Source organism: Salvelinus fontinalis, chromosome 17, assembly GCF_029448725.1.
Source record: "Salvelinus fontinalis isolate EN_2023a chromosome 17, ASM2944872v1, whole genome shotgun sequence".
Classification (NCBI taxonomy): Eukaryota; Metazoa; Chordata; class Actinopteri; order Salmoniformes; family Salmonidae; genus Salvelinus; species Salvelinus fontinalis.
The window spans coordinates 18133111-18155922 of record NC_074681.1 but is presented as its reverse complement, the minus strand read 5'-3'; the positions used below and the strand labels follow the sequence as shown (position 1 = coordinate 18155922).

General features: G+C 42.4%; 2 protein-coding genes across 4 annotated transcripts; one reads left to right on the top strand and one right to left on the bottom strand.

The window, feature by feature from the left end:
• Positions 1-2449: 2449 nt before the first annotated feature.
• On the bottom strand, positions 2450-7084 carry catip (ciliogenesis associated TTC17 interacting protein). 2 transcript variants are annotated; one of them, XM_055866484.1, is made up of 10 exons: positions 6988-7084; positions 6707-6805; positions 6393-6578; positions 6225-6280; positions 5871-5957; positions 5563-5730; positions 5252-5376; positions 4861-4937; positions 4413-4501; positions 2450-4094 (listed from the first exon to the last, which is right to left on the bottom strand). In XM_055866484.1, exons 2-10 carry the CDS (start codon positions 6783-6785, stop codon positions 3906-3908), a joined length of 1056 nt encoding a protein of 351 aa, XP_055722459.1. In that variant the 5' UTR covers positions 6786-6805; positions 6988-7084; the 3' UTR covers positions 2450-3905. The 2 variants fall into 2 exon arrangements, with proteins under 2 accessions (XP_055722459.1, XP_055722458.1); XM_055866483.1 differs by having other exon boundaries at positions 2451-4094; positions 6707-7084.
• Positions 7085-9752: 2668 nt separating this feature from the next.
• Positions 9753-22391, top strand: LOC129813886 (protein lifeguard 3-like). 2 transcript variants are annotated; one of them, XM_055866482.1, is made up of 12 exons: positions 9753-10031; positions 13827-14137; positions 14329-14396; positions 14483-14547; positions 14641-14694; positions 14816-14866; positions 14977-15016; positions 16413-16450; positions 16534-16621; positions 16811-16906; positions 18686-18739; positions 18988-22391. In XM_055866482.1, the coding sequence occupies exons 2-12, from the start codon at positions 13828-13830 to the stop codon at positions 19135-19137; spliced, it is 1014 nt and encodes a 337-aa protein (XP_055722457.1). In that variant the 5' UTR covers positions 9753-10031; position 13827; the 3' UTR covers positions 19138-22391. The 2 variants fall into 2 exon arrangements, with proteins under 2 accessions (XP_055722457.1, XP_055722456.1); XM_055866481.1 differs by having other exon boundaries at positions 9754-10031; positions 13823-14137.
• Positions 22392-22812: the final 421 nt, after the last annotated feature.

Below are 22812 nucleotides of genomic sequence, written 5' to 3'. Positions count from 1 at the left end.
AGACCGCTTCCCATTCCTTCTCGACCATGGTCTCACATCGCCTTAGACTTTATTACCGGTCTGCCTTCGTCTGCGGGGAAGACTGTGATTCTTACGGTTATCGATAGGTTCTCTAAGGCGGCACATTTCATTCCCCTCGCTAAGCTTCCTTCCGCTAAGGAGACGGCACAAATCATCATTGAGAATGTGTTCAGAATTCATGGCCTCCCGTTAGACGCCGTTTCAGACAGAGGTCCGCAATTCACGTCACAGTTTTGGAGGGAGTTCTGTCGTTTGATCGGTGCTTCCGTCAGTCTCTCTTCCGGGTTTCATCCCCAGTCTAACGGTCAAGCAGAAAGGGCCAATCAGTCGATTGGTCGCATTTTACGCAGCCTTTCGTTTCGAAACCCTGCGTCTTGGGCAGAACAGCTCCCCTGGGCTGAGTATGCTCACAACTCGCTTCCTTCGTCTGCTACTGGGCTATCTCCGTTTCAGAGTAGTCTTGGTTACCAGCCTCCTCTGTTCTCGTCCCAGCTCGCCGAGTCCAGCGTTCCCTCCGCTCAGGCTTTTGTCCAACGTTGTGAGCGCACTTGGAGGAGGGTCAGGTCTGCACTTTGCCGTTACAGGGCGCAGACTGTGAGAGCCGCCAATAAACGTAGGATTAAGAGTCCTAGGTATTGTCGCGGTCAGAGAGTGTGGCTTTCCACTCGTAACCTTCCCCTTACGACAGCTTCTCGCAAGTTGACTCCGCGGTTCATTGGTCCGTTCCGTGTCTCTCAGGTCGTCAATCCTGTCGCTGTGCGACTGCTTCTTCCGCGACATCTTCGTCGCGTCCACCCTGTCTTCCATGTCTCTTGTGTCAAGCCTTTTCTTCGCGCTCCCGTTCGTCTTCCCTCCCCCCCTCCCGTCCTTGTCGAGGGCGCACCTATTTACAAGGTACGGAAGATCATGGACATGCGTTCTCGGGGACGTGGTCACCAGTACTTAGTGGATTGGGAGGGTTACGGTCCTGAGGAGAGGAGTTGGGTTCCATCTCGGGACGTTCTGGACCGTTCGTTGATTGATGATTTCCTCCGTTGCCGCCAGGGTTCCTCCTCGAGTGCGCCAGGAGGCGCTCGGTGAGTGGGGGGGTACTGTCATGTTTTGTCATTTGATTATCATGTCTTGTCCCTGTGCTTCCCTTCCATTTGTCTCCCTCTGCTGGTCTTAGTAGGTTCTTTCCCTCTTTCTATTCCTCTCTCTTCCCCTCCCTCTCTTCCTCTCTCGCTCTCTCTCTATCGTTCCGTTCCTGCTCCCAGCTGTTCCTCATTTTCCTAACTACCTCATTTAATCTTTCACACCTGTCCCCTATTTTGCCCTCTGATTAGAGTTCCTATTTCTCCCTCTGTTTTCCGCTTCTGTCCTTGTCGGATCTTTGTTTGAGGTTTGCTGTTCTGTGTCCTGGTTCCGCCCTGTCGTGTTTTTGCCTTCAACAGATGCTGCGTGTGAGCAGGTGTCATCTAAGATATATCCTGGAGTACCGTTTTGTTTAAGACTGGAATAAAGACTCTGTTTTTGTTAAGTCGCTTTTGGGTCCTCATTCACCAGCATAACACAATGTCTGTCACCTTGATTACTTAAATTTCTTTCGAACTAGGTTGTAAACTTTCATTCATAGGCTAGGTTGTAGCAACTTCATGATGGGTATAGGGAACATATGAGTATCATGTAGTAGCCCAAACCCATCCGTTACATTGAGCTGGGTGAATTGAATATGAATGACTGTCATCTAATATGCTGTAATATAAATAAGGCCATGTTCATTAAAAGAAATATCGTCCTCCCTCATCTTAAACCGCACCAACCGCCACTTTGTCAGAGAAACAAAGCAGCAACATTTCATGATGACATAAGTGACAAACACCGCACCGGGAAAGCGCAAACTTGGAAAGTACGGTGTCTGTCAGATATGTATATAATGACGATATGCTCGTCTCCGCACTAAAAATGTGAGTCGTTGTCCCAAAGGCGGTAAGGCAGGCGGCAAATTTAGGTCCAAAATAAACCTCTAAAAACGCATTGGGATTATTTTGGACATATCTTGTGGAGGGAAACCTCTCGCTTCGCCTCTTCCTCTCTGTCTGTACTTTTAGTGACAACATCGTAATTCGTAAAGAATGTTTACAGCATGTTTAATCAAATATACGTGTCATTCAACAGTAGGAGACACGTAGGAGACACTCATGACTGTTGTCATGAGAAGTGACATAAAATAACATTTTAAAAGAGCGGACAAAACTCACCTTGGGTCGATTTCTACTAATGTACAAACCACCACGTACGTTAGTCAGTAGATGAGACACTGACAGAACATACCTAATAAGAAAACAATTGTTGATGACACAAGTTTACTGGAGAACTGAGACGAAATAGAGACTCTGGACAGGGTGGATATTCGTATAATAAAAAGCAGTTTTATTCAGAGGTAAAGATATCTGATACAAGCGTGCTTGGACTCGTTCATTCAGCTCGTAAGGAACCTGCAGACAGAGCCCAGATAACAGAAATACATAGTCATTTTATACAGCACAGAAAGTAGGTTGAGTCTGGTAGATCTGGTTTTCTGGTTGGTCCTGATCAGGTTGTTGTCTTCTCAGATTGGTCCGGATGAGCTGTGCGTCATCCTTCTGAGTCTTGCATCAAAAGTTCTTTGTTACCAAATGTTCAGCTAAAACAGGAGATTAGGTGTGTGCGCAGATGTTCCTATTTAATCGGTGTTTATGAAAGGTTTATGTCAGCCCTCTGTCCTTGGTTATGTGTGTGTCTCATTATTTCGTGAAATGCAGACCCAAGCACTCTTGCTCAAGGCCTTTCCTGCCTTATCAGTGTTTATGAATGTTCTGTGTCAGCCATCTGTCTCTGGTGTGTGTGGGTCTCAGTTTCTGCTTATGAGTATGTGAGAAAACCTTGTTTTAGAAAGAAGTTAGTTATAACAATGTAATAGCAATATGCTTGTGTTATTTAAAATGGTATTTATTACACAATTCACACAACTGTCGCAATATACCGTATGTAGGCTATATATTTTTTGGGGGGGCGAAATATTGCTGCCACCGGACTCCTTGGATGGGCTGTCCTGTTTTCTTTCGGTTTGAAGATTGGAGTATCAGTATGTCATTATAATGCACGCTCATTAGTTCTACAGTAACATGACCCATTGAAAAAAATGTACTCTCAAATTGTCAAGTCATCTCTCTTCCGGGTACAAAGAATATAGGGCCTTTTTTATGTTCAATTTAATTAACGCAACGCACATTTTGCTTAAATAAAACATTACGCTTTATTGAAATTTAAAATGACAACACACACACACACACTGAAGCTGATAATGAGCTCCTAGAATTCCTTATCTATTTCCCTATAATCTACAAGTGCTCCCTTTCCTCATCTTATTTACTTCATAACCACTGCTCTGCCTTATTGCAAAAAACACTAATAAATAGTTCAGTTGTCCCTCGAGATGAAAGACGGAGGGCCTCCCAGCGGTCTAAGGCTTTGAAGCTGTGCACAATCGCGTCACCATCGCGCTTTAGTGACTCCTGTGGCGGGTTGGGCGCATGTACGTTGACACTGTCGCCAGGTGTACGTGGTTTCCTCCGACACATTGGTGCGGCTGGCTTGCAGGTTAAGCGGGCATTGTGTCATGAAGCAGTACGGCTTTGCGGGGTTGTGTTTCGGAGGACACATGGCTCTCGACCTTCGCCTCTCCCGAGTCTGTACGGGAGTTGCAGGGATGGGACAAGACTGTAACTACCAATTGGGGAGAAAAAGGGCAAAAAAAAAGAGAAAAAAAAGATGAAAGACAGAACCTATTAAAGAGAACTGGGCTGAATCTCAAAAGAGGCTTCTTCTCTTCATTCCCTTTCCTCCATCTGAACTGTGCATCCTCAGGGTGAGGAGGTGTTGAAGGTGCTCCCCGGGGGTTGGAGGGAGGCGAATGGGGAGAAGTACTCGCGGGCAAACACAAATACGTCGCTCGGTTTCCGTAGTAACAAAAACTGCAGGAAGTCGGCCATCATAGTGCGGAGCTCCGGGTGCTGCCGCAGGTACGAGGCATGCTCCGCCTTCAACTCCTCCTGTAACACACACACGTCAGGTCATGTTGGAAACTTAGGGGTCAGTGGTTTAAGAGTAAGGGGCTTGGGCAGTGTTTCCCTAGCTCAGTCCTGGGGACCCCGAGGGGTGCATATTTTGGTTTTTGCCCTAGCACTACACAGCTGATTCAAATAATCAAAGCCTGATGCTGAGTTGATTATTTGAATCAGCTGTGTAGTGTTACGGGAAAAAAACGAAATAAGCACCCATTGGGGTCCCCAGGACCGAGTTTGGGAAACGCTGGGCTAGGGTGAGAGTAGGAGTGAGGGATAGGGGGTAGGAAAATACTAATATGTCACCTTTCTGTCCAGGAACATGGAGTGCATCTGCATGTCCTCCTCCCAGACCAGAGACCTCTTCTCAAACACAGGCTTATCATCCCTCACCTCTGAGACAAAACACAGATACATAAACACATGTAAATAGGGGAACAATGATTTCTTGCACAAAAGATTTGACAAAATGCAATTATTAGAAGTCATGTCTCTGAATGTCTGTTAATGTCTCATTGCCTTGTCACATATAAATGATGTCCTGAATTATTATAATTTGTTTTAAATCGCCTGGTGTTCTATTATTTAATTTTTTCATTGTATTCACAGGAATGTCCCTGTATTGATGTGTACTGTTGTTATTATTGTTGCAATAAAAAATTGTTGTAATTGAAATATAATTATATTTAAATAGGGGAACACTCCTAATACTGTGTTCGTATGTGTGCATATGTGTGTTTTGGTGTTTATGTACCTGTGTGTGTTTGGAGCGGGAGTAGCAAGAGCCTCATGGTCACAGGAGAGCCCACCTGCACTCGGCTAGCCAGATGCCTAAACAGGTGCAGGATATGACATCACACAGGTAGAAAGTGATGAGAGAGGCAGTCAGAGACGGAAGAGGAAGCGACACAACCCACTCCCTCCTTTTTTGTGTTTCAATGGAAGTCAATTAACTAAGTACACCAGACCCAGCTGCTATCACATTGGAGTCTATGGGAGAGCCACTCCCCTAAGTAGACAGGAACTGATCATTTTTTTCAATAGTAAACAGTCTGAGTGAACTATTTTCATTTATCCACCATCTTTGGGGTGGTGCCCTGTATGTCCTGTGTCTCTTTGGTCTGCTGGAAGTGATGCCATCTTACCCGTCAGGCAGGAAGTAGCAGTGCCACATGGCTGGGATGTCCTCCACCGAGTTGACCGTCCTCTCCATCCCAAACACCTCCACCACCTCCTCTCCCACCGTCTGCTGCCTGCACCCCAGCTCCCTCTGACCACAAATAGACCACTCATTAACCAAAAACTGTGGCCAATACAAGGTCAAATCAAACAAAAATGAGAACACAAATAAAAAGTTATAGTACTGTAAACAAACTCATGCACACTTTCCACAAAGAAGACACTCATTGCTACTGTATAAGTAGGCTCACACACACACATGCACGGACACACTCACGTATGTGGAGGTGGATATGTGTGTGTCCTGGTCGAAGGACAGGAAGGTCATGTTTTCCGGGACGTTCTTCCTCAGAGCGAATACCCTCAGCAGCAGCAGGTTAGAGCCCTCGGACACTAACCCCTTCACAGAGGACAGAGGGTACGACAAGGTCTGCCTCCTTATCTCCTACACACACACACCCACCCACACACACAACAGGTTAGAAATCTCAGATAGAAATCCTTCTCAAAGAGCACAATGGAAAACACACACTCTGCCCTCCTACCTCACACATACATTCACCTCCTTCCCCTTTTCTCTCTCACCTCTCCCACAGTGGTGATTTTGTTCACCACCAGCTGTCCATCATGCTGGACCATGTGACACCTCCTGTCCAATCGGTGGTCTTGAAGCTAAGAGCAGAGAATTAGCCTATGTGGAGTCGCCAGAAAACGCTAACGTCTGGTTTTCAGGGATACTGTGTTTTCAACCTGACTTCTGTTTTCCATGAAAAACTGAAGTGTGAACTTGCTCAGGCGTATTCCTACACCTGCCACGTTAGGTTAGCAGAGAATTGGTGGGAATGTTATATTGCAGAGTTTTATGTTTTAGTCTTATAAGGTTTTGTAAAATGGTCTAGATGGGTCTAGCCTGTGTAGACCAGTTTCAGGCAGTTTTACCTTGACATACTCGTGGTGGTTTTGCTCCAGGGTCTCCAGGTTCAAAGAAAGGTAGGCTGATTGGAAATAGAGACAGAGATAGTAATCGCAGACTGAGAAAGACCAACACTCACACTCTCCCCACCTCACACTTTCTCCTCCCTCCTCTTTTCCTCCCCCCTGTCTTACCAGTGATGGCTGTACCACAGGGAGTGTTGTCAATAGATCCATGGCTGTGTGCGTGCAGCAGCAGGCAAGGCTGCTCCCTGCAAATGGTCCTCTCCAAAGTCACCTTAAACTCTCCCAGCTCTCTGCCCCCCTCGGACATTGTCACCAGAGAGTCTTCAAACAGACAACGCTGCATCTCCGCAGCCCCTACACACACACACACACACACACACACACACAATGAAAACAAGCCACAGCTATAGCAGGGCTACGATGAAAGAGGAACTTGAGAGTGCAGGTGCCAACACAGCTAACGTTAGCTCTACTTAACTCACTTATGCTGGACAGAAAGGCGATGGCCTCGCTAGAGGCTTTTAACTCCTCGGCTTCCTCCGTTGTAGCAGTCTCCTCCATATCAGACTTTCAGTTTGTAGCTTCAGATACACGGAAAAATGAATATGGGCAGTTTGCCAAAGCAGCTTACTACAACAACATCAACCAACAACACCACAGACTAGAGTTGGCAAACTAATGCTGAGCTTGCTGGCTGAAGTTCATGTGATTGCAAATCATTCTATAAAGAAAATGTTGATAGAATCATTCAGTGAGCTCGCACCTTATTTAGCTAGAAGTCTGACAGAAGGCTAGACCGATCTTTTTTCGCTGTTGCTGTCTGTCTGTCTCAAGAGCATAAAAACCCCTCACAATATGGGTTGTCATGGCAACAAAAATATCTTGTAAACGCGCAGAAAATATGTGGTGGTTCTTGCGTAGGGATGACCAGGGATGTTCTCTTGACAAGTGCGTGAATTGGAAAATGTTCCTGTCCTGTTAAGCATTCAACATGTTAATAGTACTTTTTGGTGTCAGGGTAAATGTATGGAGTAAAAAGTTCATTATTTTCTTTAGGAATGTAGTGGAGTAAAATTTGTCAAAAATATGAATATTAAAGTTAAGTACAGCTACCCAAAAAACTACTTAAATAGGACTAAAGTATTTTTAATGACTTCACAATACTGGTTTTGATGAATAAACAAGTTATGGGTGTGTCGAACGTGCCCCACGGCTAAATATCTGGTTGCTTCAAGTTGTGTATTTACGGTATTTTATGTATTGCCTTGGAATCAACTATTAGTCCGTTATAGTTTGTTAAACAGCTTACAGAAACAAAATAACAAAATGTAGACCTATCCCATCTTTGTTAAATATGTTAACTTGAACTTGTTTGCAGTCCACATTGTTCTAGGTAATTGCATGGCTTCAATATGGAAATGTTGAAGTTAACTGACTTGCCTAGTTAAATAAAATAAAAATATATATACATAGCGTTCGCACTGATATAACGTTAGTGGCTAGGCCTACTGTAAATTGCATTATGCCTGATCATGGACATGCCAAATGTTGTCAATAAGCAATATTACATTGATTATTGATAAAGCCTAAAAAAAGAGCGAATAATTCTAAAAACGTGCCACTGACGTTCTCACCATAAAACCAGGACAATTAATCATTCTAATAAGTTCGTTTTTTTTTAAATACGAAAAACAAGCAATCTGTTCGTTTTTTTCCACAACAGTTGAAAAAACAACATATAAAATGTAATGATATCATTAAATCGCCAGCAAAAAAAGACTATGCATTGCTGTTGAACCAGCCTTCGTTATAGTAGACCTAATGTCAGGGTAGCCTACGGAATGAGGCGACACATGTTTTAAAAAACAAGTCTTCACTCCCAGAGGACCTGTGGGCCTGGTCTGAGGCCCTGGTCGTGCTGTCGTTCCGACTGCAGCTGCAGCTGGCGTTCTACCTTGTCCCTGAACCCTGCTGGTCAAGTTCACCCAGGTAGTCACTGTGCTAGGTATCTGTAAGGCACTTTGTCACTGTTGATCAGGGCTGTGCTGACTCATGTGAGACAATAGTCATGCATTTTTAACAAGAACAGTGAGTGTTGTGTTGGGGCTGTATATCCTTATTTTGCAAATGTGAACGTTTAGCTGATCTGGAGTGGACTACGTTTGTATTCGCTTGGATGACTAAGATCCATCATTATTAATGACTACCACCTAATGACTACCACCCACACCCAATCTACCACCACTTTTCTAATGAACACTCCTCCTCAATCTATTGTACATGGAACAACAACGTGTTCTATGTATTTATGATTCATATTACATTTTGTCAATAACAACTTCTACACATAATGGCAACATGCTTGAGTGAAAAAAATATTTAAAATTTTCTTCAGTCTTAATGGTGGTTACAGGGGTGATGCTGTTTCCCATCAGATTTCATAATATGCAAATATGTCAAAGTTATCAATTAGGAAGATGGTGCTGTTCAGAATGACAAGTTTATGACTGTTGAGGTCACAGGAGGATGGTGGTACCTTAATTTGGGAGGACAGGCTCATGGTAACGGCTAGAGTGGTATCAAATACATCAAACACGTGGTTTCCTTGTGTTTGATGCCATTCCATTCGCTCCGTTCCAGCCATTATCATGAGGCGTCCTCCCCTCAGCAGCCTTCACTGGTTGATGTTCACAGGACTCTCCTAATGCTATATTGAACGAGCACCATGGATGAAGAGAGGAAAACAGACAGCTTCTCTTGACCACACCTTCACCAAGTCATCCAATGTTTGCTTCATGAATAATTGTTGCATCTTCTAAAATAAATATAGAAACATTCTGAGACATATTTAACACAGATTCAACCACAAAGACCAGTGAGGTTTTCATTTCGAGAGTGTCTCCCATTCTTCTCTGCAGATCCTCTCAAGCTCTGTCAGGTTGGATGGGGACCATTGCTGCACAGCTATTTCCAGAGATGTTCAATTGGGTTCAAATCCTGGCTCTGGCTCTGTCAAGGGACATGTCAAGGGACATTCAGAGACTTGTCCCGAACCCACTCCTGTGTTGTCTTGGCTATGTGCTTAGGGTCGTTGTCCTGTTGGAAGGTGAACATTTCATAGATGAGAAATGTTGCTCCATCTCGCTCCATCTTCTCCCACTGCTATTCAACCAGATGCGTCACATGTATACATCCAGTGAAATATCTGTCTCATTGTTCTATGGTAAAGGATTTGCATTCATTTTTAAATTGAGTTGCATGCTTGAAAATCTTATTTAATTTATTCACATATCAAGTTAGATGTTTGCAAGTGTTGCATTTATTCACACATCACGTGTGTTGTTGCATTTTTTCTAAAAATAAATTACATGTTAGAAAATATTTTGTGCGACTATAAAGCTGATTATACAGGTGCAACTCATATTTTACATGTACAAATCATACTTTACATGGTTGCACACTTATGTCTTTATTTTACCTCCATGAGTTCCATTGACTCCACCCACTAACAAGTAACAACTCTTCTAAAATTCCAGGAAATGTTCTACGGCTCGAGCTGACATCTGTCTGCCTGCTGCGGGAGGAAACAAGGCTGGGTCAGAAAGAGTGAAAAGGGACCAGAGAGAGAGAGAGAAGCTAACAGTTTCAAAACTCGACGGAATTAGAGTTTCAAACTTCAATAATTTGATCATCTGTCGTTTAGAGATTGGGTGGTTATAGCCGTGTTATAAGACTGGTCTCCTTTATATCGTTTTTTTGTCTTGTTGTCATTGTTTGCGTTCTTGTTTTTCCTGGATTCATTGCGTGGTGAGTCAAACTATTTTTATACTTCCGGCACACCATACACTCACGGTGATCGTTTTAAAGAAAAAAGCATATGAATTGAATATGAGCTGAAGTTGATAGTCATTGGGTTACACCTGAATAGGCCCATTGTACACGTTACCTTGTGAGGCGGTTGTCTAAACCACCATTGAGCGAGGGGAGTTGGTCATTCTACCTTTTGCCTGCGACTTAACTTAAACACGTGTGTTTGCTTGTGTTGGCTATGGCCAAACATGGATACTTTGGTAGGGCTGTACGGACACGGGCCTTAGATCAGTGGGCTAAAGCGGTTTTGAATCGTGCCGATTGCTTGGGTTAGAAACCTACCCAACCAGTTAATGTTACACAACCACATTCTCACTTCAAACTCTCCCATGACTTACGGCTGAAGAAGTTACACAGTGTTTAGTCATAAGCCTGTGTGTCCCTACACACCCAACACACACGCAGGGATTGTTTTATGGGCGGCAAGCAGCTGAAGCATTTTTTCCAGCTGATATTTTTCACTGTTGCTTAGTACTGGAGATGTGACGTAATGGCTGGCATGTTGTAAAGGTGGAGGCCTACACCCAAACTATCCCTGTTTATGGAAGTTTAGAGGCGTAATCCCTAACTGGGAACTCCCATAATGATCACTCCAAGTTAAATTGTATATATAAACTCTACTCTCTAAACTCTCTATCTCTGTCTTTAAGCTCGTGTTCAGTGTATGTGATAATGTGTGGTGTATGTAATAGTATAATAGTGGTTATTAGAAATTGAAATATCTGTCAGGAGCATGGTTGTGATGTGTGGTTGTGCTGCAGTGTGTGTGTGAACTACAGATATACAGTACCAGTCCAAAGTTTGTAAACACAGTCAAGGGTTTTTCTTTATTTTGACTATTTTCTACATTGTAGAATAATAGTGAAGACATAAACTATGAAATAACACATTTGGCATCATGTATTAACAAAAAATGTGTTAAACAAATCAAAATATATATATATTTTTTTTGTTGTTGAATTTTACCCCCTTTTTTCCCCAATTTCGTGGTATCCAATTGTTAGTAGTTACTATCTTGTCTCATCACTACAACTCCCGTATGGGCTCGGGAGAGACGAAGGTCGAAAGTCATGCGTCCTCTGAAACACAACCCAACCAAGCCACACTGCTTAACACAACGCGCATCCAACCCGGAAGCCAGCCGCACCAATGTGTCGGAGGAAACACCGTGCACCTGGCGACCTTGGTTAGCGCGCACTGCGCCCGGCCCGCCACAGGAGTGCGATGAGACAAGGATATTCCTACCGGCCAAACCCGGACGACGCTAGGCCAATTGTGCGTCGCCCCACGGACCTCCCGGTTGCGGCCAGCTGCAACAGAGCCTGGGCACGAACCCAGAATCTCCGGTGGCACAGCTAGCGCTGCGATTCAGTGCTCTAGACCACTGCGCCACCCGGGAGGCCATCAAAATATATTTTATATTCTTCAAAGTAGCCACCCTTTGCCTTGATGAAAGCTTTGCACACTCTTGGCATTCTCTCAACCAGCTTCACCTGGAATGGTTTTCCAACAGTCTTGAAGGAGTTCCCACATATCCTGAGCACTTGTTGGCTGCTTTTCCTTCACTCTGCGATCCAACTCATCCCAAACCATCTCAATTGGGTTGAGGTCGGGGGATTATGGAGTCCAGGTCATCTGATGCAGCACTCCATCACTCTCCTTCTTGGTCAAATAGCCCTTACACAGCCTGGAGGTGTGTTTTGGGTCATTGTCCTGTTGAAAAACAAATGAGAGTCCCACTAAGCGCAAACCAGATTGGATGGCGTATCGCTGCAGAATGCTGTTGTAGCCATGCTGGTTAAGTTTGCCTTGAATTTTAAATAAATCACTGACAGTGTCATCAGAAAAGCACCATCACACCTCCTCCATGCTTCACGATGGGAACCACACATGCAGATATCATCCGTTCACCTACTCTGCGTCTCACAAAGACACACGATTGGAACCAAAAATCTAAAATTTGGACTCATCAGACCAAGGGAAAGATTTCCACCGGTCTAATGTCCATTGCTCGTGTTTCTTGGCCCAAGCAAGTCTCTTATTATTCGTGTCCTTTAGTAGTGGTTTCTTTGCAGCAATTTGACCATGAAGGCCTGATTCATGCAGTCTCCTTAGAACAGTTGATGTTGAGATGTGTCTGTTACTTGACCTCTGTGAAGCATTTATTTGTGCTGCAATTTCTGAGGCTGGTAACTCTAATGAACGTATCCTCTGCAACAGAGGTAACTCTGGGTCTTCCTTTCCTGTGGCGGTTCTCATGAGAGACAGTTTCATCATATCCTCTGTAGCAGAGGTAACTCTGGGTCTTCCTTTCCTGTGGCGGTCCTCATGAGAGACAGTTTCATCATAACGCTTGATGGTTTTTGCGACTGCGCTTGAAGAAACTTTTAATGTTCTTGAAATTTTCCAGACTGACTGACCTTCATGTCTTAAAGTAATGATGGACTGTCGTTTCTCTTTGCTTATTTGAGCTGTTCTTGTCATAATATGGCCTTGGTATTTTACCAAAATAGGGCTATCTTCTGTATACCACCCATACCTTGTCACAACACAGCTGATTGGCTCAAACGCATTAAGAAGGAAATAAATGACCTTTTAACAAGGCACACCTGTTAATTGAAATGCATTCCAGATGACTACCTCATGAAGCTGGTTGAGAGAATTCCAAGAGTGTGCAAAGCTTTCATCAAGGCAAAGGGTGGCTACTTTGAAGAATCTCAAATATAAAATATATTTTGATTTGTTTAACACTTTTTTGGTTACTACATGATTCCATGTGTTATTTCATAGTTTTGATGTCTTCAATATTATTCTACAATGTAGAAAATAGTACTAATGAAGAAAAACTCTTGAATGAGTAGGTGTGTAGAAATGTTTGACTTGTACTGTAAGCAGAAACATATGGAAAAACTCCACTTCAACTTAATCTGCCTCTAGAGATACAACTAATATAAACCCCTAAGAGCCCTTGACTACAAGAGCAATTTCAGTGTGTGTGTGCGTATAATCAGTGAGAGTAAAGGCTAAATATTTCAGAATTTACAATGAGATGTTTTTAAACTCCTTGTATACTTAATATTCCTTGTTTTAGAGAGGGAAAGTAGCCTAACTCATAAAGGCTTTGGCTTTGGCTGGCGCTTAGCCAAACTCGGCTAACAAAATAGTGTACCCTTAATAGATCTTCGCTTGAAAAACGAGAAAAAGCGGCTATAGTACTGTTTGTCCATCTTGAGACGCTGTGGCCAGTAATACTTCCTCAAATTTTTCTGAATTAATTTATCATAACTCAATAAATCTGTCATTCATTTTGATATTTTTGCAGAGGAGATCTTAGTCGTGCAATTTTACGTCAGATGTTTAGTGCAGTATTTCTCAAGTTAAAACATTTGCATGAAAATGAGTCATCTATCGTTGAATGACAACAAACACTTAATTGAAGAATCTCTACTGTTGACGAATGACTGACGAAGGGGCGGCTGACCACGAGGATTTTTGTGTGTGTGCACGAACAGACCAAAAACACTTGCCAAAGATCAAAACTAATATATTCACATACTGTTCTGAACTGTTTGGGGTGGGAAGCATGTTGACACCTTTAGACTTCTGTCTTAGTTCTGGGTAGAATGGGCCATAACTACTTATCGCTCTCCCTCCTCCCCTCTCTCTCTCTTTTCTCATCCTCTCTCTCTTTTCTCATCCTCTCTCTTTTCTCATCCTCTCTCTCTCAGACAGTATGTCTCGGTCTGACTTCCCCCTAGGTTACGATGACTCTCATTCCCCCCTCTATGGCCCCCAAGGTGGTAACTACCCCCCTCCCCCTGCCTATGGCTTCCCTGCCAATGGAGGCCCCCCATCAGGCCAGCCCTCGTCCTTCTACCCCTCTGGTCCCCATGGACCTCCATATCCCGGCCAGCCTGCCGGATACCCTGCTGGGCCCTACCCAGGCCAGCCTCACCCCGGGGGTCCAGGGTACAACAACCAGCCTATGATGCCACCCATGCCACCTATAATCCCCCCTACGATGCCTAGCAGTGCACTGAGCGGTAAGCCTGAACCCTCCTCTCTCACCTGTCTGCGGCTTACTCTGAGTGTTCTGTTACTACTGAATAAGCTCCTTCACACAGTTAAAATAAATACTTGATACTATAGGTTCTACTTTAGTAGTTGATTACCAGGCATGTGTTCTGATGTGAACTGACATATGACTCTAATGATGTCTCTGCTGATGTCACAGGCGATGGAGAGGGGTTTGCGGCAGGCAGCTTTGATAGTCTGAAAGTGCGACACTCCTTCATAAGAAAGGTGAGAACACAGCACGCACACACACACAGTTAACACACAAACACACAAGAAGTGTATAATATACTCTCTCTCCATTTTTCTCTTAGGTGTATATGATCCTGGCATCTCAACTACTTGTCACTGTCGCAATCGTGGCCGTCTTCACATTTGTGTGAGTGTGTGTGTGTTACTATGACTGTGTATTAGTGGTTTTGTGTTCCTGCACAAATGTGTGTTTGTATAACTGAGTTTCTCTTCTTTGCAGTGACCCTGTCAAGAAGTTTGTGATCGCAAACCCAGCTGTCTACTGGGCGTCATTGTAAGTACTATTCCTTACTACTGACCTATGGGTTTACAGTACTGTTGGATTGACAGCTATACTGGCCTATGTTTTGCATGTCCTGTTTGATTGACAGCTGTGTTGACCTATGTCTTTGCAGCGCTGTGTATTTCGTCACTCACATTGTGCTGGTCTGCTGTAAAGGACCCAGGTGAGTCTCTTTCTTAAAGAATTCCTTTAGAAAATGATGACAATATAGTTGACAACAATGTTTTATTGTATTGAAGTGCTGTCCTAATGTGGCCACTCCCCTGTCTTTAGGAGGAAATTCCCATGGAATATCATCCTGCTGGCCATCTTTGTAAGTAACTATTACTAGTCTGTACAGATCTGTTGAAAAAATGTCTAGTTGGAGCTCGTCAGAGCAGTCGGCTGTGAATGCCCTCACTTGCTACTACTTAATGCTGATTGTTAAGGTTCTGACTCACTACAGGCTGTCCAGCAAGAACAAGGCAGATGTGTCCATACGCAGAGTTGTATTTATCTTTGTCACCAACACACATAGTATGAACACACAAACTTTTCACTGATTTACCTGAAAGGTAAGAACAATTATAAACTGTCTTGTTCGAGCTCTGAATGCTGAAAGCCATATACCACGGGTATGACAAAACATTTATTTTTACTCTTCTAATTATATTGGTAACCAGTTTATAATAGCAATAAGGCACCTCGGGTGTTAGTGGTATATGGCCAATATACCATGGCTAAGAGCTGTATCCAGGCACTCCTCGTTGCGTCTTGCATAAGAACAGCCGTTAGCTGTGGTATATTGGCCATATACCACACCCCCTCGTGCCTTATTGCTTAAATATAAAATGTTGTAAGCTATGCAATAGGAATATCTACACAGGAAAGAATGGCATAGCATCTATACAGGGATATTCACATAACAGCACATATTAACAACAGTGTATGTTTAAACATCTTGCAGAAGAGAGAGAGAATGAATTACATAGACAGGCACGATTTATGGCCCTCTCTGGACTAGTGGAGATCTTATCTGATCTGTGTCCGGTACCAAATCTTACTGCTCGTACGGGAGCGCTGACGATAATCTCTGAAACTTCTAGAATCTCTCACCATGGCTTAACAGTAGCGTGAACTATGAAAGCGCAGCGGTAAAGTGTGCATACAGACTATAGGAATTAACCTTCTTGAAACAATAACGTCTACTGCGCAACACTCATGCATTAAACCCAATACAGACACTTAGAAATGACATGGAGATGGAGTATCTGAAATAAACTACATAAGCTGCAGCAGTACTATACAGCTACATATGTAACAAGGTAATTAGGCCTAAATGTAATTGCTTGCAGTCAATCATCATAATGTATCATTATCCCTCCTGACAATAAACCCCACAACTCACTTCTTGGATGCACGCACAATCTTCCTAAACACAACTTGCTTCTTCATCTTACAACTGAAAACACTGACCTGGAGTGGGAGGGGTCAGTCGAAATGTCCATTCGGGCACACTGATTGGTGGAAACCAGGGGGTTGTGATAGACAGCTGAGAAGGGGAGAAATCACTCTAACAGGACTGTGGGGAAAGTCAGTGCACAGACGTGATCTTTTTTTACCCCTGCACTGGGCCACGCTAGTCTGTCATACATTCTCTATGAGGAACTTTATTGGTTGGTGCTGGCCTGCAGTGGTCTATATTGATCGGTGTATTCTGTGTTCTACAGACACTGGCCATGTCCTACATGACGGGCACCATATCCAGGTGAGAGAGAGACACACACACACAAACACACACACCTGAGCGTGGTAGTAATGTCTGTCTCTCTGTGTATCTCTGCTCTGTAGTTACTATGATACTAAGGCAGTGTTTCTGGCTCTGGGCATCACCGTCATTGTGTGTATCATCACCACTGTCTTCTGCTTCCAGACCAAGGTAAGAGACACCTGACGTGTGTGTGTGTGTGTGTGTGTGTGTGTGTGTGTGTGTGTGTGTGTGTGTGTGTGTGTGTGTGTGTGTGTGTGTGTGTGTGTGTGTGTGTGTGTGTGTGTGTGTGTGTGTGTGTGTGTGTGTGTGTGTGTGTGTGTGAGCAAGTGTTTGAAACTTCATAATGTATCTCTTCAGGTGGACCTCACTTCATGCACAGGCCTATTCTGTGTCCTGGGGATCGTTGTCATGGTGGCAGGCATCATCACAGCCATTGTGCTCTCCTTCAAATATGTGAGTTGGCATATTACGCACGCACACATACACAAACACTCACACGCTAGTGGTGCGCGGGTCAGCTGTTTGTTCACCCGCACCCGCCCGCAATTGCTAATAACCCACCCACAACCTTCAGACTATATGTGATGAAGTTAAAATCTGGGGCCCACACCGCAAGTACTTTTTCTTTATTTAACCAGGCAAGTCAGTTAAGAACAAATTCTTATTTACAATGATGGCCTAGGAACAGTGGGGTAACTGCCTTGTTCAGGGGCAGAACGACAGATTTTTACCTTGTCAGCTCGGGGATTCTATCCACCAACCTTTCGGTTGCTGGCCCAACACTCTAACCATTAGGCTACCTGCCGCCCCAAAATATAGAAAATGCGCTATAGGCTAGAGTCAAAGACGGCAGAACGATTTTTTTGACAGGGGTAAAAGCAATTTTTTTTGCCTGATTTTAGATATGTTTCTGCGTATAATTTAAAACACTTTGGAAGGCTATTTGTTAGTCAACTTGTCTATAATTTGATTCATGCAGCTTCTCTTTTGTCATTATATGTTGCCCTAGAAGACTAAGTAAACCCTTGCTCAACAGAATAATGTCATAATTCGATCGAATGAATGCTTCAATGTAGTTAACAGAGAACTTTACCTGTCATCTTCTTTCACGGAGCACAGATGTTTAGGAACCGGGAAAAAATGCTATAACAAAATGATTTTCTGTGCTAAATTTCAGGAAATAAGGAAGTAAGAAGTAAGGAAATAGAAAGCTGTGAAAACATGTTTCTTAAGTTTTCAGTTTGGCTTGGATGCAAATTTTGTGTGTTTGAAATACTATCAGCTTTTATGATGCTGATAAAGACAGCAACTCTACAGATGGTATCTAACTAAGCATTCACATTCTCTCAAGATGCTGAAAGAAATAAATCATATTTCTCCTCCTGTTCCCAAGTCAAAATGTTGCCTACAGTTTTTATTATTTTTTTTAACCAGGAAAAGCCCATTGAGACCCAGAGTCTCTTTTTCAATGGAGATCTGGCCAGTTTGGTGTATAATTTTACTGTGAGAGGTTATAGACCTACAGTCATTGTCCTAATTTCAGTTTCCATTTAACCCATCTGAACAGTAGGCTACAGTTCCGTTGACGCGCCGTAGGCCTGTTTGAAGTCGCCGATTTGTGTAGCGCCTCAGAATCATCACGCATAACATAGAAAAGTAATTTTTGGGAAATATTTGGTGAAGTGGCAAAATAACTTCAAATCTTTCCCAAATATGACTTTTCTGGCTCTCCCTTTTCTTTATTTTCTACTGTCCTTTCGCTCTTATTGAATTAAACTCGCATCGTACTTTTTGCCTCCGTGGATTGACATAAACTTATTCTGCCCGTTCCCAAAAGCATTTGGTTGCCCGTTCCCAAAAGCATTTGGTGATTAGCGTGTAGGCACATACATTTGAACCCTAAAGTTTAGGCTTATGCACTAATGCCAGATAGCCCAAAATAATGAAAGAAAAACCTTAATGTAGACAATAGATATAAATTGCACAAGAATAAAACATTCATGGATTTTTTAAAAGGTATTGTTTTGTCTTTATTCAACCCGCCCGCCACCCCCCTTGCCCTTCATCCACACAATATTGAATTACCCTAAACCCGTCGGCCCCTCGGATATAACCCACGCATCACTAACACACACACACCTTTAGCCATACATAGTCATGTTTGTTTTCCATGTCTATTGTATTACAGTAATGGTTCAGTGTTTTCTAATGGTGTCGTCTCCTCCTGGCCAGATTCCTTGGCTTCACATGGTGTATGCGGCCGTTGGCGCAATAGTCTACACACTGGTGAGTACAATACACAAGTAGATGTAGTACAGACAGAACCACTTTCACTGTATACATTTGTTTCTTCCTACAACATATATGTATAATATATTGTGCTTTGTAGTGATGATATTCTGACACATTTTGTAGTTGTGTTGCTAGTGTTATCTATGTACTGTTTTCTTGTCTGCATTGACTTATTGCTGGTACATTACTAATATATTGCTCATATATTTTCTGACATTTTGCTGGTGTATTTCTGTGTGTAGTTTCTGGCGTACCACACACAGCTGTTGATCGGCAAGGGGAAGAACTCTATCAGTCCAGAGGAGTATGTGTTCGCAGCGCTCTCCATCTACGTCGACATCGTCCAGATCTTCCTGTGCCTGCTGCAGCTTATTGGTGCAGCCAACAGATGAATCCCCGGAAACAACGTTCCTTCCCATCCCCTCCCCCCCGAGACAGGCTGACTCAGCTCACCAGAGTGCAACTGCACTCACTATAGAATTAGAATGAGTAGAATGGAAATACTGGTGTACCTACCACAGAACGTTGTTTTGAATGGGAACGTTCTTTCTACTAATTCTAATTCTATGGATTTGACTTCGCTAACACACATATTTAGCAATTTTCATGAAGTCTACTTTTCTGCTAAAATGCATCTGCTTGAAAAGACATATGTAGTAATATATCAGTATAGACACCAGTGGTGTAAAGTAACTAAGTAAAAATACTTTGAAGCACTACCTAAGTAGTTTTTGGGGTATCTGTACTTTACTTTTTCTATTTTTGACAACATTCACTTTTACTCCACTACACTCCTAAAGAAAATATATAAGTTTTACTCCCGTACATTTTCCCTGACACCTAAGAGTACTTGTTACATTTCGAATGCTTAGCAGGACAGGAAAATGTTCCAATTCACACACTTATAAAGAGAACACGTGGTCATCCCTACTGCCTCTTATATGGCGGACTCACTAAACACAAATGCTTCGTTTGTAAATTATGTTGGAGTGTTTGAGTGTGCCCATAGCTATCTGTAAAAAAAAAAAAAAAAAAAGAAAATAGTGCTTTTGCTTAATATAAGGAATTTTAAATGACTCATAGCATTTACTATACCTTTTTTTAACTAGGCAAGTCAATTAAGAACAAATTGTTATTTACAATGACAGCCTCCCTGGCCAACTGTGCACTACCCTATGGGACTCCCAATCACAGTTGGATGTGATACAGCCTGGATTTGAACCAGGGACTGTAGTGACATCTCTTACATTGAGATGCAGTGCCTTAGACCGCTGCACCACTCGGGAGCCCCTTTGGATAGTTAAGTATATTTTAAACCAAACACTTTTACACTTTTAATCAAGTAGTATTTTACTGGTGACTTTCACTTGAGTCATTTGCTATTAAGGTACAGGATCTTGACTTTTACCAACGTATGACAACTGGGTACTTTTCCCACCACTGATAGACACACTGAATACAAAGCTGTAACTTTAATCTAGCTATCTTTATATGAAGATTTTTTTTTTAAACTATTTTTTGTTGAAGGTAAAAATGTGTGTTATGAGCTGGGAGCAGCAAGATACTTTCTGAACTAGTCCAATAGGTTTGTGCCTGCTGAAGGCAACCCTGAGTTGTATTCACTAGGAGCCAAACGGAGGCAAACAAAAGCAACAGGAACCAAACGTGGAGGGATATTCCTAAAATTGTTCACTAGAAACTCTTGTTTTGTTGCAATGCGAAACGTTTAACTACGGTTTGCACCAATAAATACACCCCCCAATATCAGTATTCCTCTGAGACACAGAGGAAGGAAATGTTTTTTTTTACTCTGTATGTCTGATGCGTTTCTATGATCGTAACATTTGTAATTGGGTAATCATGAGCGAAAGCTCAGTGCTGATTGGCTTGATTTTTATGCACTTTTTGGTAACGAGTGTCACCTAAGGCTGCATTTAGACTGGCAGCCCAATTCTAATATATTTTTTCACTCTGAAAAAGATCTGATTAGTGGACAAAAGATCAGAATTGACTGCCTGTCTAAACGCAGCAATAGTGATGCCATTTTTAAGATATGCTTTTATGTAAATGCAATGTCTGTTTCTGATGTACTTGTTAACACATATAGGAGTATACCTAATATAGTATTGTGAAATTCTGTTAGCTGTATTGTTATGTACTGGTTTGAACATACCAGGCTCAAATGTGTGTTTAGAACCCTCAGAACAGAACATTCAATTGATTACTTGGCAAACTGCTGCCAACTCCAAATATTAGAGTAGAACACTGAGAACCATAGCCGCAGGAAGCTGTTTGGGGGTTGGGGAGCTGTGCTTGTTCCACCGACGGGTGGGGTAGTGGCGCTACAGACCTGCTATATCGGCTAATACAGGACTAGTAAATGCACAGTGCACTACTTTTGTGAGAATTTCTATTGTAACATTCAGATTCTTCAGGGGGTGCAGCACCCCTACTTTCCGTGGCTATAGAGTACCACAGTATGAGTCATAATACCCATGAAACCTAGCGGTCAAACAAGGAAATGGTTCCAATCATTTTTTCACCATTCATTTTTCCCACAGGGGATTTTAGAAACACTTAAATACTTAATAAGGGCTGTGTTTCTTGTAGGTTTACCCTGGCATGACATTTTGATAACTGTGTAAATCTCTTTAGGACAAGGTGACTTTTGTCAATATATTTGCATGTATTTACCCCCCAAAAATGAAATGGTAGTTAGCTGCTATTGTGGCAATCATAAAGAACTACAAATGCCATGATGATCTAGACGAAACTGCCAAATTCGATGAACAATTCACAATTCTGTGAACTTTTTTTCAATTGACACAATACCTGTTAGCAAATGTGTCAGTCAGCTAGAGATGACATGCAGGAACTTACAGTGATTTGTAGTTTTGCATGGTCTGCTTTGATGCTAATTCGAATTTTCGAATTTGAGAGTAAATAAAGACGAATATATTAATAAAAGTCACCTTGTCCGAGAGAGATTTACATGGTTATCAAAACATCACACCATGGTAAGCCTATACGAAACACAACCCGCATGGATTCTAAAATCCCCTATGGGAAAAATGAATGGTGGGAAAACTATTGGAACCATCACCACTGTGTGACTATGCTGAGAACAGTCCAAAATGTACACATCAAAGCATTAACATCTGATGTTCTTTTTCTACATAATGAGAAGAAAGGAAGCCACTTTATATTGAGATTAAATTATTGATTGTTGAGCTAAATCAAAAGGGAACACGCCTCAAAGGGTGTACTTACTTAGCTGACACCCTTGAGTTGAGTAATGAGGGAAGTGCAGGTAGACTGCCCCTAAGTGCTGACCTAAGGTCAATTTTATAGTGGTTGATGTTGGAACTGGGTGTGTTGAGCTAATTCTATAACTGAGTTTAGGGGCATCTCTAGACTCATTTTGAGATGTATGTCTGAAACCTATGGCGCCAACTTGCTGTCCAGACAGTAACGATTACAATCATTACAGTCCACTGAGATCACTAATTAGAATGAGGTTACCATGGAATGTTTGGTGCTAGCTTGGAGGACAGTTTGCCAAAGTCTATAGGAGCATGCTAATGAGAAAAATATGGACACATCTATATTGATTTTCATATCAAATAAAATATTTTATTGCCACGTGTGTAATTGAATCTGTGTGCAAATCAAAACAGTTCAAATCACATTTGATAAGATTATAAATATCCAGGAGGACGCAACTGTTTTTTATAAACAGAACATACACATCATGTGGGGCATATTTTAACTGGGACATTCTATACATAGAAATAGAACATAATGGTATATCTATAATTCTACTATGGACTTTTAAAGAGATAGTCAAGCTATTTCATCAACACATAAGATGGTAAGACCACAGACAAGTCTGGAAAATCTGGATAGATGGGATCTGTTGAATGAAGAGGTGACATACTGTAGCAAGCCATGACATCAGTCTGTTCAGGAAAGACTGGGCCCTATACTGATCCAGTCAGATATAACTTCTTGAGGCTGAGCGTGTGCTCATCATGGACTAAGGAGAGTTGATTCAAATAAACTCTTGT